General features: G+C 46.1%; 1 protein-coding gene across 1 annotated transcript; it reads right to left on the bottom strand.

Moving 5' to 3' along the window:
- Positions 1-14,360: 14,360 nt before the first annotated feature.
- On the bottom strand, positions 14,361-15,533 carry LOC117871512 (protein p13 MTCP-1-like). The gene is made up of 3 exons (XM_034759352.1): positions 15,400-15,533; positions 15,091-15,276; positions 14,361-14,513 (listed from the first exon to the last, which is right to left on the bottom strand). Exons 1-3 carry the CDS (start codon positions 15,493-15,495, stop codon positions 14,469-14,471), a joined length of 327 nt encoding a protein of 108 aa, XP_034615243.1. The 5' UTR covers positions 15,496-15,533; the 3' UTR covers positions 14,361-14,468.
- Positions 15,534-16,538: the final 1,005 nt, after the last annotated feature.

The raw sequence follows: 16,538 nt of genomic DNA, 5'->3' as shown, positions 1-16,538 counted from the left end.
GGAGTTATGGAGGAAGGGAAGGAGGCTTCATAAATGTGTTTACTTTTTAACTATATCTTTAAATGCAATATCTAACTTTGCTAAAAAGGCATGTTCTGCAGTTGGACAATACCACAAAATTAGTCAGTGTACTTTTTGTTCCTGGGCCCCAGACTCTAAGTGAAAATCTAATTTGGCTCTCATCAAAGATTGAGTTTGAAACGTTGTCATGGAGTGCTCTACTCACTGCTAGGATAGCACCTCTTCCTGGCCGTTCTGGGGACTAGCTTCATGAGGTCAATGCCCCTTCCCATGGTGGCACTCTACCTCTGTGTCGCTCTCGATCTGCAGCCCTGTCTCTCACTCCACAAGCTGCTGCTGCCTGTTTGTGACTCGGCCATCCAGCCAGGTCACTATACACATTGTCCCCTTCCAGGGCAGTGTATCTAAGTCCCTTCTCACCAGCAGTTTCAGATAGTCTTCCCTTTCACTGCCCTATGGTCTCATTCCCTCACTGGTGGTGAGGGAACCTGGGCCTACCCTTTACTCTGGGTTCCAGCTCAGGGATCCTCTAATCAGCAGCCAAGGTCTGTTCTCTGCTGGACCTTACTGCCTTTCCCTGAGCCCCTTCCTTACCATATGGCACTCCCCCCCATCTCTGGGTTTGTCAGAATCCCCACTCCTTCCTCTCAGGGAGTAACTTTAGGCTATCTGTCTCTGCAGCCTCCAAACACTCCTCCCTTCTCCCAGGGAGTGACTGCAGACTTTTCCAAGCTGTCCCCCTGCTATCAACTTCCTGCCTTTATACATCCAGTCCAGTTTGTTCCTCCCCAGGTGGGCTCCCTTCGTGAGTCAGGGGATTGCTTAGCCATCTAATTCCCCTCAGCTGTGTCCTGTTGGGTTAATTAGCCCAGTCTCAATCTCCATTAACCCTTTCAGGGCAAGTGTGGGGTGAACAGCATTTCATACACCCCTACTATAATGCTTCCAGGCACCCGGAGGAATGCAGTGCATAGCCCTCCTGGCCTATGTCTCTTTGAAAGGCATAGCCTGTGTTGCCCTACAGCCACTTTCTGGGGCACTGTGGGTGAGAGAGTCAATATCCCACTGTGATGGGGTGTATGAGCTCCACATTGGTGAACTAAAGGTTAAAGAACAGCTCTGGGCCCAGAAGGTTCCACCCAGTCGCACCTACTGAGCATGCTCACATTGGAGGCTGGGCTCAAAAGGCAGAAGCTCCGCTCAGTGTGGGCAGACTGAGCCGGGGAGCAGATGTGCACTGCAGGGTCCTGCAGACAAGCTGCTGGGGCTCCATGCGGCCTAGCCAGGTTCCACTTCAAAGCTTCCCCAGGCCCTTCATCTCATGGAGGCTGGGAATGATGGACTATTGTTGATAGAGGAAGATCCTCTGGAGTGTGATCAGAGAGAACTCCAGGGCGAATCCAGAAACAGACTAGTGCCACTCACAGAGGAACTGAAGCCGGGATAGGAAGTGGCCCAGGGAAAAGGCATAAGGACACTGCCCCCAAGGCCACATATGTGAGCTATTATTCACAGGGTCCTGGATTGGAACCCGATGGAGCAGGGAAGGCCTGGGTTCCCCTACCCCCAGCCACTGACTCTTGCCACCAGGTTATACGACCACCAACTCTTGCCACTGTGAGTTATGGCCCAGATCACACCCACTAAGGTTTGGACTTCAACACCAGTAGGGTGAAGAATGAGGGCATTGACCAAATCCTATTAAAAGGACAATAAGTGTATGGTTAATCTAACCCAAAAGGGGCCACGGATACAGAAAAGTTACTGAAATAAATGATGGAAATCCAGGAACAACAGATTGTGGTACAACAGCAACAACAAGCGGCCCAGCAACAATTACTCTGGGAAATGGCGATGCAGCATCAGGTGCAGCACGAATGCCTGATTCAGCAGGTAACAGCACTCTTACAGCTCCAGAGATGTCCTCCCCAGCCCGTTGCCCATCAGGCTCAAGAAAATGGGCCCCAATGATGACCTGGTCACATTCAAATGGTTGGCTAGCACAGCACATTGGTCACAGAAACACTGGGCCACCATGATAGCCCCATATTTAATGGAACCTGCACAAACTGCCTATTGGTGCTTGCACCCCATAGAAGTGCTGGACTATGGCAATGTAAAGGCAGCCATCCTCAACTACCTGGACTTCAACTCTGAGATGTTCTGCCAGCAGTTCAGAAAGGAGACAGACCCACCAAGAGCCCAACCGTGGATGGACCCTGAGAAGTAGACCAGAGTACAGGTGGCAGAGGCTATCATGTTGGAGCAGTTCATCCAGGTTCTTCCGGCTGGCAGGAAGGAGTGGATGAAATGCCATTGACACTGGTGGAGGCCGTAACCTTGATGGAGATCTACATGGCAGCTAATAATCCAGCATCGATGACACCTAAGACAGAGGCCCCTGGAACTAGGACACTGGCTCTTATAGAAGGTTGTGCTAGGAGGGGAGGCTGAGCATGTCTGAACCAGACATCCCCCTTTGGATCACCCCTGTCCAGATGACAGGATCTTGGCACTGAGGCAGAACGGAGAGAAGATTGGGGTGACTAAGGAGGGGGTATGCCCCACCAAAGGTCCCGCAGCCCTGGGAATGAGCCAGCTCACCATGACCCCAAAGAGGAGCTATTTCAAGTGTAGACAGGAAGGGCATTTTAGGCAGGAGTGCCCCTTAGGGGACTGCAGCTATGGATAGGCATGGATGGGCCATAGGCAGGGCCTGGCCAAGATGTTGTTGCCAGTATGGGTCAACAGAGTTGAATTGATCGGCCTGATAGACTCAGAGTATAGACAAACCATTGTATGGAGAAGTTTGGTAGAGTGTCCAGATGCATCAGATGCTCCAATCTATCTCCAGTGCATCTATGGGGACATGCAACCCTACCTCACAACAAAAGTGTAGCTGAGGGCAAGAGGCTACGCTGAGACTTACCTAGCAACCACCCTTGCTTTCCTGGTAGTATTAGGTAGGGACTAGAAATGGTTTGGGGATCCCCACCCCTCAGAAACCAACACAATTCTGAAAATGAGAGGTCTTATGGGCCAAGACAGGGATGTTTCGGACACCCGAGGAAGTAAACCATGATTGGTTACCAGAAAATGAGGACTTCCTGTATGAACAATGGGAGGACCAGACTCTGAGCTGGGCATGGGAACAGGTAGCCATCTCTGATGGTCAGAAAAGTGAAACCCAACTGGTAAAGCAATGGCCCCACTTTGAGCTTCAGAACAAGTTGCTTGCCGAGTGATGAGACCCCCAAACCTAGGAAACATGGCAACATCTATGGTGCCCAAGAAGTTCCACCAGAGGCTTCTACACCTAGCCCACTTGGGGATAGAAAAGATACTGGAGTAAGTGTCCCTTAGATTCTCATGGCCAGGCATCCACAAAGAGGTGCATGCTTTTTTGTGCCTTGTGCCCTGAATGCCAGCTGGCAGGGTCCAAAGGGATCCCAAAGGCCTCCCTGATTCTGCTTCCACTGGTGGGCATATCCTTTGAACAAGTAGGAATTGATTTAGTGGGTCCCCTAGAGAAGAGCGCATTGGGGTACCGTTATATATTGGTGATGATAGAATATGCCATGCAGTACCCCAAAGCCATCCTGCTACGCACAATGAATGGCCCCACCATAGCAAATGAACTCATGAAGAGCTTTGCGGGGGTCAGAATACCAAGGGAAATACTGATCGATGGAGGATCCAACTTCTTGTCCAAACTAATGCAGGAATTGTGTAAACTGCTGAGGATCAAAGTCCTCAAGACTTCGGTCTACCATCTGCAGACAGATGGGCTGGTGGAGCAGTTCAATGGGACTCCCAGGGCCATGTTGAGGAAATTTGTCAACACGGATCCTCAACACTGGGACCGACTACTACCATAGTTGCTATATGCCATATGGGAGGTCCCCCAAGACTCCATGGGGTTTTCACCATTTGAATTTCTGTATGATAGACAGCAGGGGGATTTTGTACCTCCTCCAGAAGGCCTGGGAAGAACAGGAATCCCAAGTCATGGGCTCAGTGCCGTAATGTGCTCCAAATATAAGAACATTTGAAAACACTCGGGGGCTTCACTAAGGAAAACCTTTTGAAGGCCCAACAAGCCCAGGAATGTGCTTAAAACAAATGGGCACAACTGCAGACATTCAAACCGTGTGACAGAGTGTTGTTGTTACTCCCGACGTCTGAGTCAAAACTATTGGCCTGGTGGCAGGGGCCATTTGAGGTGGTAAGAAGGTAGGGACAGTTGACTATGAGATCCGTCAGCCCAGGAGATGGAAGGACATGAAAATTTATCACATCATCCTCCTGAAGGCCTAGAAGGCACACGAGGACTTTCTGATAGCTCTGTATCCCCAGAACCAGAACTGGGACCTCAAACCATGACCTCCCCGGATCCAACCCCCATGCCCATCCCCATGGAGCTCAACCCGAGATAGCCAGGCCAAATACTGCAACTGACTCTGGCCTTTCCCGTGGTGTTCTCGGCCCTCCCAGGGAGGATGAATGTAACCCATCACCACATCGCAATGATGCCAGGACAGAAAGTTCCTCTGCTGAAGAAGATGTGGGAGTGGTCCATGAAGAACTCCAGGCTATGCTGACCGTGGGGTCATCGAGGAGTCCCATGAGGGTGGAGGAGCCCCATCGTGCTGGTGCCAAAACACGATGGTTTGATGAGATTCTGCATAGATTTTAGAAAAGTCAACATGATATTATGATTTGATGTGTATCCAATGCCCTGGGTGGATGAGCTACTAGAGAGACTGGGAAGCACCAAGTATATATCCACACTGGATTTAACCAAAGGATACTGGCAAATCCTCCTGATGAAGGCATCCCAGGAGAGGACAGCCTTCCATACTCCCTTCTGTTTCTATCAATTTATGACCATGCCCTTCAGCCTCCACAGAGTGGCTGCTACCTTTCAGAGACTGATGGATCAGGTGTTGTGGCCCCCTGACCAATACCTGGCTGCCTATATTAATGACATAGTCATCTATAGCTACAGCTGGGAAGACCACCTACAGCACATCACTGCTGTCATTCAAGCCCTCAAGAACGCAAGGGTTACCACAAATCCATCCAAGTGCCACTTTGGGCAGAGAGAAGTGACGTACCTCAGGTATATTGTGGGGCTGGGCCAACTACATCTCCTGGTGGATAAGGTCCAGGCACTGACTGTTTGCCCCATCAACCAAGAAGTAGGTGCAATGTTTCCTAGGCCTGGCTGGCTATAATAGGTGGGTTGTACCTGGCTTTGCCACAATACCCCCTTACCAACCTGGTAAAAAGCACCAACTACAGGAAGGTGCAATGGACAGAGGCACGTGACAGGGCCTTCAGAATTTTGAAGAACCCCCTAACTTTGGGGCTAGTTCTCTTCCACCCCAATTTTTTAAAGCCTTTTACCTTCAGACGGATGAGTCAGAAGTGGCTTTCGGGGCCAGGTTGTCCCAAGAGGTAAGAGTCAAGGAACAGACAATATTATAGCTGAGTAGGAAGCTATTCCCATGGGAGATTAATTACTCAGTGATCGAAAAGGAGGCCTTGGCTGTGAAATGGGCAAGAGAGACCCCATGCTATTATCTACTGGGGAATTCCTTCTTACTTGCCACAGACCACGGCCCCTCCGCAGTTAAACTCCATGAAGGACACCGATGCCTGGATTATGAGATGGTACCTCTCCCTGCAGCCTTATGACTTCCAGGGGCTCCACCATCCAGAAAGGGCACACGCAATGTTGTTTCTTTTCTTGGAAGGGAATAGGAGAGAAGGAGGAAGGCCCATTGTTGGGTCTTAGCCTGAAGGGTTGAGGGTGTGTGTTAGAAATGCCATACTGGTGAACTAAAGGTTAAAGAACAATTCTGGGCCCAGAAGACCCTGTCCAGCTGCACCTGCTGAGCATGCTCAATTGGAGGCATGGCTCAAAAGACAGCCGCTCAGCTCAGCCTGGGCAGACAGAGCAGCGGAGCAGTTGTGTGCTGCTGCCAGGGCTCCATATAACCAAGAACAGGCCCCACAGCTAAAATCCCATAGGCCCTTCACCTGAGGGTGCTGGGAATGACAGGCCATAGCTGATAGAGGAAGACCTTCAAGAGTGTGATCAGAGAGAACTCCAAGAAAAATCCAGAAGCAGACCAGTGGCATTGATGGAGGAACTGAAGCCGGGTAGGAAGAGGCCCAGGGAACAGGCACTCTTTGGCCACATATGAGCTATTATTCACAGGGTCTTCTTGGGTTGGAACCTGGGGGGTCCGGGTTCCCCTACTCCTAGCCACTGACTCTTGCCACCGGGTGTTACAGCCCAGATCACCATCACTTGGTGGTGCTGGCAGATTTGGACTATAACCTCCCACCCCAACACCCACCTAGACCGAATCCCTCCTTGCTCCCTCCTCAAAAGGTCAGTTATAATTAACTGCTTCTTTTTCCTCTTTCCTTTGTTTCATGTGTATTTTCCGTTCTGTTTTTCATGCTTAGTTCCTTCTTTTGATAGTCATGTCATGTGGTATGAACATAAATTCCCTTTCACGTCTCCATTTTTCTTGTTTTATGCTCTCATTATAGATGCCTCATTCCTCTGTTCTCTTTCATTTACGACTTTTCTATTTTTTTTTAATTTTTGAGACTTTTGTATATCTCAAATGTTTTACTTTAATTAAATTTATTCCATATTATTTTCATTATGACAGCAGGGCGAGTTAAGACACTTTCCTATCTCTAAAGTGGGACACAACTAATTTTTTTTCCTATCATAGCTTTTCATCCATTCAAGTACTGTCTTGAGTAGCAGAGTTACTGGTATAGACCTCAAACAGAACCATGAGAGCAGGGGACTGGACTCGATGACCTCTCGAGGTCTCTTCCAGTCCTAGAATCTATGAATCTATGAAAAAAATCTTCCAGTTAAGATTTACTGTACTGTTTTTGCCTGCTTCTCTTCAGAAAGCTAAAACACAGAGGAGCATTATTATCAAGTTTCTTAGTACTTCTCATCTTTCTATGAAAAATAAAATGCTTTTCAACAGGTTCACACATAGTTCCTCTGATTATGGAAAGCAGGAGAAAACAGTAGAATACAAGGCAAGAAATGAGAATGAGAACAGAAGAGAGTCAAGAAATGATTTGAAAGTGCTAGAGCCCTACTAAAACTGAAGTAGAGCATTCAGCCTACTATAAGCAAAATACTTTCCCCTTAATATAACTAAGCAGTCATATATTATTGAAAGCTATCTTTACATTTTTGTGCATTTAATTCAATTTTGTGTACTCATTGCCTTCTGCAAGTGCTATTTTCTTTATAAGAAGCCAAAACGTCTTAAAGATAGACTGATTCCTTTGGTTTATGAACTTCAGCGCTGTATTTAGAAAGAATGCTGAAAGACAACAGACAAACACACACACATTTTTCCTGACCAAAGTACTATTTAATTGTAACTATTAGGAGACGACGTTTTATCTGCGAGTTCATTGCATAGGAACTGTCTTATTTTAGCTAGTGTTTATATTGGCTGCATATAGGAATCCCTCTACTGACATGGAATGAGTTCACACAGCATTTTTTTTAATAACATCAGAGATCCCATTTGTAAGCTGTTTAAGACCAACACATATTCAACTTTTACAAATCTCCATGGATTTGTTTTCATTCCCTATGTGATTTGTTCAGATGTAGTGCCCAGGAGTATGTTGCAACACTGCTTTTCATGATGATCAAAAGAAAGACTTCTTAAACTTACTGTGTCAAATCCTCAGCTGGTGTAAATTGATGTCGCTTCACGACAGATTTACACCAGCTGAAGATCTGTCCCTGTTTGCCACTTTTATCTTTGGCGTCTTTGTTTCTTCAGTTGGATTTTGTTTTCTTTAGTGAAATATTTCTTGCTGTCAGTACTCAGAGAAGTTGTGTTACTTTATTTGGTGACATGAGTGGCTCCAGCCCACAGCAGTAGGCAACTAATGGTTTCACAGAAGAAACATTCTTCATCAGGCTCACCTTTCCTGGATACTGAGTTATTTAAATTGGAACTCTCTCCCACAGAATTGGTCTCTACTGTCAGCAACAATGAAATCTGTCTTTTCCTCCCCTGCTTTTTTGTCAGATTGCAAGAACATGCCCTTTGAGAAGACCTTTGCAAGAGACACCATCCAGACAAACTCAAACAACCCTTGTGTTTCCATATAATCTCAACTGCAATAGCTGTCATGCTAGAGCACTTTATAGTTTAACTGACTTGATTTCACAGAAAGGCACTTAGTCTATGCCTCCTCTGGTGATAGCGCCAGAGCACCATACACTGGCATATGCCCCTGTGTGTTGATGGTAATTGCTATCACATCTCTAGGTTCCCATTCTCTGCTCCTTTCCTAGTTTTGATACATTCAAGGCTTCAATCTTGTAGTCCTTATGTGGGCGACACTCCCATTGACTTCACTTAGGATACCTGGACTTAAAATGATCAAAGACAGACACTGAAGGAAAAATGACAGCCAGAAGTTTAGTTAAGAAGTGGTAGGAGAGAATGTTGGATTCATATGCAATAATCTAGTTTGGATCAAAAAGAGAACATGGCTGAAGTCTGCTCAAGCTCTGCTCACAGTCCCAATGGCTCTGCTTAATGATCAGTAGTAGAGGAGTTAAAAATATTGACATCAGCATTGTCATCATTAGGTTTCACCATTCTCATATCATTTAAAAGAATAACAGTACCATCATCCGGCAGTCTGTCTCTCTGCAGACTGAGGCAGACAAGCACTGTATCAAGACATTCTGGAAGGTTTTCTTCGTTTCTCTTCACAATGGTTCCATCTAAAGAATCCGAAACACAGGATTCATCCTACATATTTTCTTTCAAAAAGCTGATTTATGCTACCATGCTTTAAAAATAAATATGAAGGGGGCACATGGCTTTTGGTGAGATTCATAGTATAAAGACCAGTACAGAAGCCGTACCTCTTTTAGACTATTTCTGTACAGGAGCTGTAGGTGAAATTTCTAGCTGAGACAGACATACACGTTAGTTGTGATGGAGCTAGTGCACTAAAAATAGAAGTGTAGCTGTGGTGGAATGGGCTAGCCACACCACATGTACCTACGGTCTTGGATGGGATTGTACTGGGGACAGCTAGGCCTTCCCACCGCTTGCACTGCTGCGGCTATGCTTCTATTTTTAGCATGCTAGTTCAATCTGAGCTAGCATTGGTATGTCTCTCCGAGTTCAAAGTTACAGCTCCAGTTCTAGTGTAGACAGCACGTGGTAGGCTTGTATCTGGGCAGCTAGCCCACGCCACTGCAACTTCACTGCTAAAGTAGCTTGATCCAAGCTAGCTCACAAATGGCTACATGTGCTGCAATTGTGCCTCCCGATTTGCAGTGTAGAATTACTTCCACAGGGTGCATGCTCCACCTTGTTTTTATAGAATGAATCCTCAAAGCAAGACCTTTGAGGGTCTGTAGACATGTACCCTATCTCTAGACAGCCAGCAGCAGCAAGCCTCTGAGCCCAGGTCAACAGACGTTGGCTTGTGGGGCTTGTGCCATTGTGCTAAAAATAACTGTGTCCACAGTGCCTTTAAGTTGCGGCTCAGGCTCTGAAGCCCACCCTTCCCTAGGCTTCAGAGCCCAAGCTGCAATGTCTACATAGCTATTTTTAGTGCTGCAGTGTGAGCCAGGCTTGGAGGCTCGCTGCCATGGACTGTCCAGACATACCCTCAGGCAAGAGCACACTCAACATACAGTCGTTTGATATTCTGGATTAAGAACCTTGACAATGACCCTCTAAATATATTGACTATGATATGTTACACTCCTAGACCAAGGGCTGTTTTAAAAACAGAGAAGTGTATTAAAGTAGAATAAAAACAAAAACCCAAACACGGCTTGCATGAGCCCCAGTGGAGGAGCATCTTCCAATAGCACCCCAAACTCTACTGCAATCACACCCTGGTTCACCAGAGCTGTGGCCCTTTTGACCCCTTCCGCAGAAATCTAATCCTTAAAGAGACAGGGCACAGGAAAAGAGCCCTGCTCCTCCAGCCTGCTCTTAAACAAAAAATTTGTATTCACATTAAAATACACAAGTGTACATACATATTAACTTATGCGTTTTACAAAAAACATCATTTCTGTTTTACAATCTGCACTGCCATAGTACACAGCCCAGTGATACAACTCTTTTTACAATTAAAATTGTATTGCATTAAAAAATAAGGTAAGAACACCAACAGAGATGAAGATGTTTGGCTTGTATAGAGTACGCTACCCCTGTAAATCTCAAAACACTTTACAAAGGTTGTTAACTATTATTATCCCCAGCTGACCTAAAATGTCCCTCACAAAAATTCAGCTTTGATGTCTAACCCTGAAAACCCTTCTTTGAGGCATTCCATGCCTTAGGAGGAAAAGGATGATCAAATAAGATCTGGCTTTCAATCATTATGTGACACAGCAGTATCATGTCTGATCCCTTCAGTCAGATTTCTTTTTTCATATAATTATTTCCAGGGAAGAGAAAAATGTTATTTGTTTGTATCATGACTGCCTTACCTCACAGGCACACACTGCCTGCAACTCACTAGTGCCAGAAGCAGCAGCACTTAGAGCCATCCACTATTAATACAGGGATCTAAGGAATATGGAAGAATGGAAAGTAAATCTAATAGGTCAAGGTAGCCAAATGGCATAATTTCAGATAAATATAGGATCCTACTGTACTGATTACAGTCAGACTATGGCTGCTGTACAGCCCTCCACATGACTCCTTACACAGTCTGGCATTTTTACTGTCTGGAATTTATAAAAGGGAAAAGCTAGTCATGTCAACATCAAGGCTAAATTTTCAAAACTAGACAACTCCTGCCCCTGCAAAAATTGTGTGTGTTTGTACAAATATTCACAGCAGCTCTGGTAAACTACAATCTATTTCATAGCATAATGATAAACTCCCTATGAGCCAATCACAAGCTAAAATGACCAGCACTGTATAATCCCCACTGAAATTTGCACATCCACATTTGAGGAACTGCATGTGCAAACAGATACTCATACATGCATGTATGTGTAAGCACTGATCAGTGAGCATTATGCTTTCCCCTCTGTGTTTAATCCACAGACAATGTGAGGTCCCAACTATGGTTCTTTAGCACAAGCTGCAGTGATTCCTGCTTTTAGTTGTCTGTCCCTGGTTCACACCATGATGCTGGCCAAAATGGCAGCAATCGCAAGTGAATAAAGGGTCTGGTTGTACTTCCATGTTTTTGTATATGTATCTGTTGTGGCCATCACTGTATATACGGCCTTTGAAAAGAAACTTATCGAGACTAGTGATATCAAATATAAATCAAGTTTTACGTTTCAAAATGGCTTTTATATAGGTTGGCCTCTTGACCCTTCAAATGATAACAAAAGTGCGTTCACTGCTGGGCACCCAAGGGATTTGTTGGCTGGAAAGATTACAGGAGCAATGTATCTGTATGCTCCCCTGCATGTCTTTCTGCTGTGTTCCTGGGCCTGATTCAGCAAGCTGCATAAGCATGAGTAGCCCCATTAAAGTAAATAGCTTACTCAAGTTCTTTAGGTTAGCTATGTACTTAAGTAACTTGCTGAACTGGGAGCCCTTTGAGGCAGCAGTGTATTGAAATTTACAGGAATCTTACTCTCTGAAAACCTAATGGAGAATTCCAGTGTGTTGGGACCATAAGAAGACTAGAATAAGAAAGAAGAAAAATGCTCTGCACATGTACACCTTGTGATCCAGACCAAAACTCTGGTTATCCTTACACTAGCAAAGTCTAGTTTCAAGATTTGTCCTGATATGCCTGTTGGTTTTACAAAACACAGTTAGTCCTGGTTTATCTAGCCCCTGTAAATTGGCTACCTGAAGAAGCTGCTGTCTAGGTGAGCACTAAAAATGACAGCAGACTGAGTGAACGAAGTTGCATTTCAAAGCCTTCCTTTCTGTAAGGCCTGTCACCTTTTCACTTAGTCTCATCTTTCCACAAGGCCTTCCAATGAGCCCCACTCTGTATAAGAGGGTCCCCAAGTCAGCTCTCCTTCATATCTTGTTTTGGTGTCAAATTTACAGTGCAGAAAGAAACAGTGAGGAATAATTTACTGTAGTAGGAGAGGGAAGGGTAGGCAAACTCTCCCCCACTTTTCTCACCCAGTCTCCTTTACAAGGAGACCTTAACTCCACCATGAGCTTTCCCTGCCGGTGCATTCATTGGGATAACTGTCCTTATTTTTTGTTTTGAAAATAATGTGGTCGTCCTTAACAAGATCAGGTCTCCAGCGTGACCTGTTGTGTTGACCATTTTAAATAACAAGCATCTCTACACAGTCATGAACCACAATATCTGGATAGTGGTTTTTTTTAAACGTGCTACATTTTTTTGTTTGACGCTAACTTGAGAACATCAGAGGTTTCTCTCTCAATTTATAGCGTTGCACTCGGATGTTCCAATTTTGCTCTCACAACATTGTAAAACAGGAGCAGCTCCACTGACTCAGTGGAGTCACACTAATATAAAATTGGCATGAGAGGCTCAGGCCCTGAGTATCAACAATAATAAAGCTAGGTTTCAGAGTAGCAGCCGTGTTGTTCTTTTTGCGGATACAGACTAGGAGTACTTGTGGCACCTTAGAGACTAACAGATTTTTCTGTTAGTCTCTACGGTGCCACAAGTACTCCTGTTCTTTTAATAATAAAGCTGAGACTGACAGAACTGATCTGGCCAGAAAACTCACCTTAAAAAAATAAATCTTGCAAGCCTAGGGAAACCTTAATTACACTTCAGACCCCCCTTGGCTTCTCCTAGAATAGATTTTCTACATGGGATTTAAGGCATGTAGTATGTCAAGGGTGGGGATGGTCCTGCCACATGAGAAATGTCATAAGGCTACAGCATGCGAGAGCAGCCCCTGATTGATTTAGGCCTGCTCTACACTAGAAAATTAGGTCAGCATAACCACATCATTCAGGGATGTGAAACATCCACATTCCCAAGAAGCAAAGGCAAGGCAACCCCAGTCCCCAGATACACAGTGTTAGATTGATGGAAGAATTTTTCAGTTGATCTAGCTACTGCCTCTCAGGGAAATGGATTACCTACACCCATGGGAGAATCCCTCTCAGCAGAGCTAGTGTCTACACTGAAGGGCTACAGCAGTAGCAGTAAAGAACGTGTTTTCTTAATTGTGCTCTAAGCTGCCTTTCTACAGGGGCTCCTGCCACTGCACTCCACGTGAAGCAGCTGCCATGTGATTTGATATGATGTGCAGATGCATTTTTATTCAGAAATGATATACACATAGCTGTACATATATGGCACATGTTTATTTGATTTTGTTTGTGCTACACTACCAGCTGCAACCAGATTTTTGAGATGATCGCCCCAGAGGGGAGGACAGAAAGAGAATGTTCTTGTCTACACTAGAGCAGTGCTTCTCAAAGCTGGTCCGCCACTTGTTCAGGGAAAGCCCCTGGCGGTCCGGGCCGGTTTGTTTACCTGCCGCGTCCGCAGGTTCGGCCGATCGCGGCTCCCACTGGCCTTGGTTCGCCCTCCCAGGCCAATGGGGGCTGCGGGAAGTGGCGCGGGCCGAGGGATGTACTGGCCATCCTTCCCGCAGCCCCCATTGACCTGGGAGGGCGAACCGTGGCCAGTGGGAGCCGCGAGCGGCCGAACCTGCGGACGCGGCAGGTAAACAAACCGGCCCGGACCGCCAGGGGCTTTCCCTGAATAAGCGGCGGCCCGACTTTGAGAAGCACTGCACTAGAAAATGTTGATGTTGTGTGGGTGGGTATGTAAAGTGTGTTACGATTGCTGCCAGTGATGTACAGGCAGTTGCAACTGTAATGACCGTGGTAGTGTAAGACTAACCCCTGTGTTATCCGCCAGTCTTATTGGTTCACTTGCTGTCTAGACTAGCCACTGCTCTACCAGCTCAATTGGTCCTCAGACTGCTATCCCACAATGGCAGCCCATCCTTAAGAGACCTGTCAACTCACTTGGACTGTTATAACACAGCTCCAAAAGAAGCAGGGACTGTCCTCTGCAGTTCTCTAGCTTGGTTTCCCTCCCACCCTGGATCTAATAATGAACAAGACATCTAAACAGGCAAAAAAAAAAAAATGTTTTTATTTGCTACTCCCCAAAAAAATGGCTTTCATTTTGTGATCAATGGAATAAAGTACTACATCTTCACCTTTTGTAGGAAGGTCCTGTTATATTTTTAATAAACATTTCATAACACAACAGGTTTATATTAATACTGCATTACTGAACATTTTTTTAAAAAAATGCATCTTCCTTTTATCCTTGTTCATGTTGCCTTGTTTAAAAAAAAAAAAAAGAGAGAAAGAAAAAAGTTAGAAAGTATATATATTTTAAACTCTCGAACCAGGCCTGCTCCCAAGAAGTGCTGCCAGCTTCAGGTGTTTGCTATGGCCTCATCTGTGTAGTTGGCGGAGAAGTATCTCTGGGACACCAGAGACCTGAAAGAGAGAAAGAAAAAAGAAAAAAAAAAGTAGTGAGATGTGTAATGGGCCATCAAGGTTGTCTAACACAACCATCTGGTTAGCAGGGAGGGAAATGGCTAAGAAGAAGGGTTCAATGAGCTAAGCCCCTGTCCTCAGTGTGCTCAGAGATGGTTAGGCATTGTGCCTGCAAGGCAACCCACTGACTTCAAGGGGACTTGTGACTGCCCATGTGGAACTCATTGCATGATGGGGACTCACTGCTGCTTGTTAAACCACCTGATGACAGATGGGAGACACCTGCAGACAGCTCAGGGCTAGAGGGAGTGAGAGTATGGAATAAGCAAGGTGGGGACACAAACTCTGAATAGATCCAATCCTGAGGGGAAGGCAAAGGCTTATGCTGGGAGGATTTCTTCTATGGTTGTATTAGGGATCTTTTTGATATTAAACCAGAGCCAAGATGGGTGACAATTGTTTGGAGAGGGGTTCAGGAAACAGCCCTGGGTTGCAGGGAGACTAGTGAGATAACTGCACATTTATTCATGGTATTACTCTCTAGCTACTCCCACTCCCCCTGGAACCTTTAACTTACCACCTGATGGCTCTCCAGCCACCATTCATCTTCTCCTATCCCCCCAGCTGCACGGTAGAGCCCACGAGGGCACCACTGCCACAGATGGGGTAGGGGTGAGAGGGGGAACTGACTCCGAGTCCAGGAATCCCCCAGAAGGACCTGCTCAGCTCGCACCCTGGCCCACAGGATGCCCGTCTCTGGATCCTAGGGAACAAATGTAAGATACAAAAAAAGCGCTAGTACAACTGGAAAACATGAACCCATGAAACACACAAAATATCCAGGGCAAAACAAAGGAAGATGTGCATGGCAGAGCAACTGACTTACTTTCCTGAGCACAGCCACCCACACCTGGCCCTGCTCATCATGGTATACTCCTGGGCACCAGGCCCATAGTCGGTCAGGAGGAGGAATAGCCTGCATACTGTCCTCTACCTTGCCACAAAGAATAGTGTGAGGGTGTTTCCTCCAGGTGCACGTGCTCAGAAGCTCAAGCAGGGCAAAAAGCAACCATTAGACTAAACCATTGGGACCAGCCACCAAAGGATTATAAACAAAATGAAAATGATCTATTATTACATATAAACATAGCATGATGCTATATCTGTGCAACATATTATAGTACAGGGGTATCCAAAGCAATGAGGCAAGACCACACTGTACAAAAATCCAACAAACTTTAATGCAGACACCCCCCTCTCCCAGCAGTGGCTGCTTCCCTTGAAACCAACCACAGGTGATTCCACCCTAGAAGGATACTTCCTTTCAGATTCCCCCTCCCCCCAAACTCCACCCACTGCAAACCCAGCTATTGGGAGGAAGCATTCTAAAATATAACATACATTATTGCTACACAAGGAGTATAACAGTAGTTAATCGTAGTTGTTTTAAATATTGTCATGAAGAGTGTGGCAAGGTTTATTATATTTTATGTATGTGTTCTTAGCCTTTTCTTTAAATGTGTGTCTTACACAAAGCTGGTTGAAATGCTAGAGCTGTGCATTTCCACCTTGTCGCCTTAAATTTGGGACTTTGCTCCCAGATCAGCAGCACAGCTCTGGGGAGAAGGAAACATGCATGCACTGTGTTGGTGGGGTTTGAGTTTCCTGTAATCCAGGGGTGGGCAAACTTTGTAGCCCAAGGGCCACATCTGGGTATGGAAATTGTATGGCAGGCCATGAATGCTCACAAAATTGGGGGGAGGGCTTTGACTGGGGTGCTAGCTCTGGGGTGGGGCTGGGGATGAGGGGTTGTGGGTACAAGAGGGTGCTCTGGGCTGGGACTGAGGGGTTCAAAGGCAGAAGGGGGATCAGGACTGGGACGGGGGTTGGGGTGCAGGTTCCGGGTGGCGTTTACCTCAAGCAGCTCCTTGAAGCAGCGGCATGTCCCCCCTCTGGCTCCTACATGGAGGCACAGCTAGGAGGCTCTGCGTGCTGCCCTGTCCACAGATGCTGCCCTGCAGCTCC

Source organism: Trachemys scripta, chromosome 1 (assembly GCF_013100865.1).
Source record: "Trachemys scripta elegans isolate TJP31775 chromosome 1, CAS_Tse_1.0, whole genome shotgun sequence".
Lineage (NCBI taxonomy): Eukaryota > Metazoa > Chordata > Testudines > Emydidae > Trachemys > Trachemys scripta.
The sequence above is the reverse complement of the archived record's forward strand: the minus strand, read 5'-3'. Positions and strand labels throughout refer to the sequence as shown.

Bases quoted from the DNA above. Each gene is read 5' to 3' on its own strand.
- LOC117871512 (XM_034759352.1), bottom strand. From the start codon at position 15,495: ATGCAGGCTATTCCTCCTCCTGACCGACTATGGGCCTGGTGCCCAGGA. The intron at 15,277-15,399 runs GTAAGTCAGTTG...TTTGTTCCCTAG, and splicing joins GGGTGGCTGTGCTCAGGAAA to GATCCAGAGACGGGCATCCT. The intron at 14,514-15,090 runs GTAAGTTAAAGG...TCTCTCTTTCAG, and splicing joins GGCTGGAGAGCCATCAGGTG to GTCTCTGGTGTCCCAGAGAT.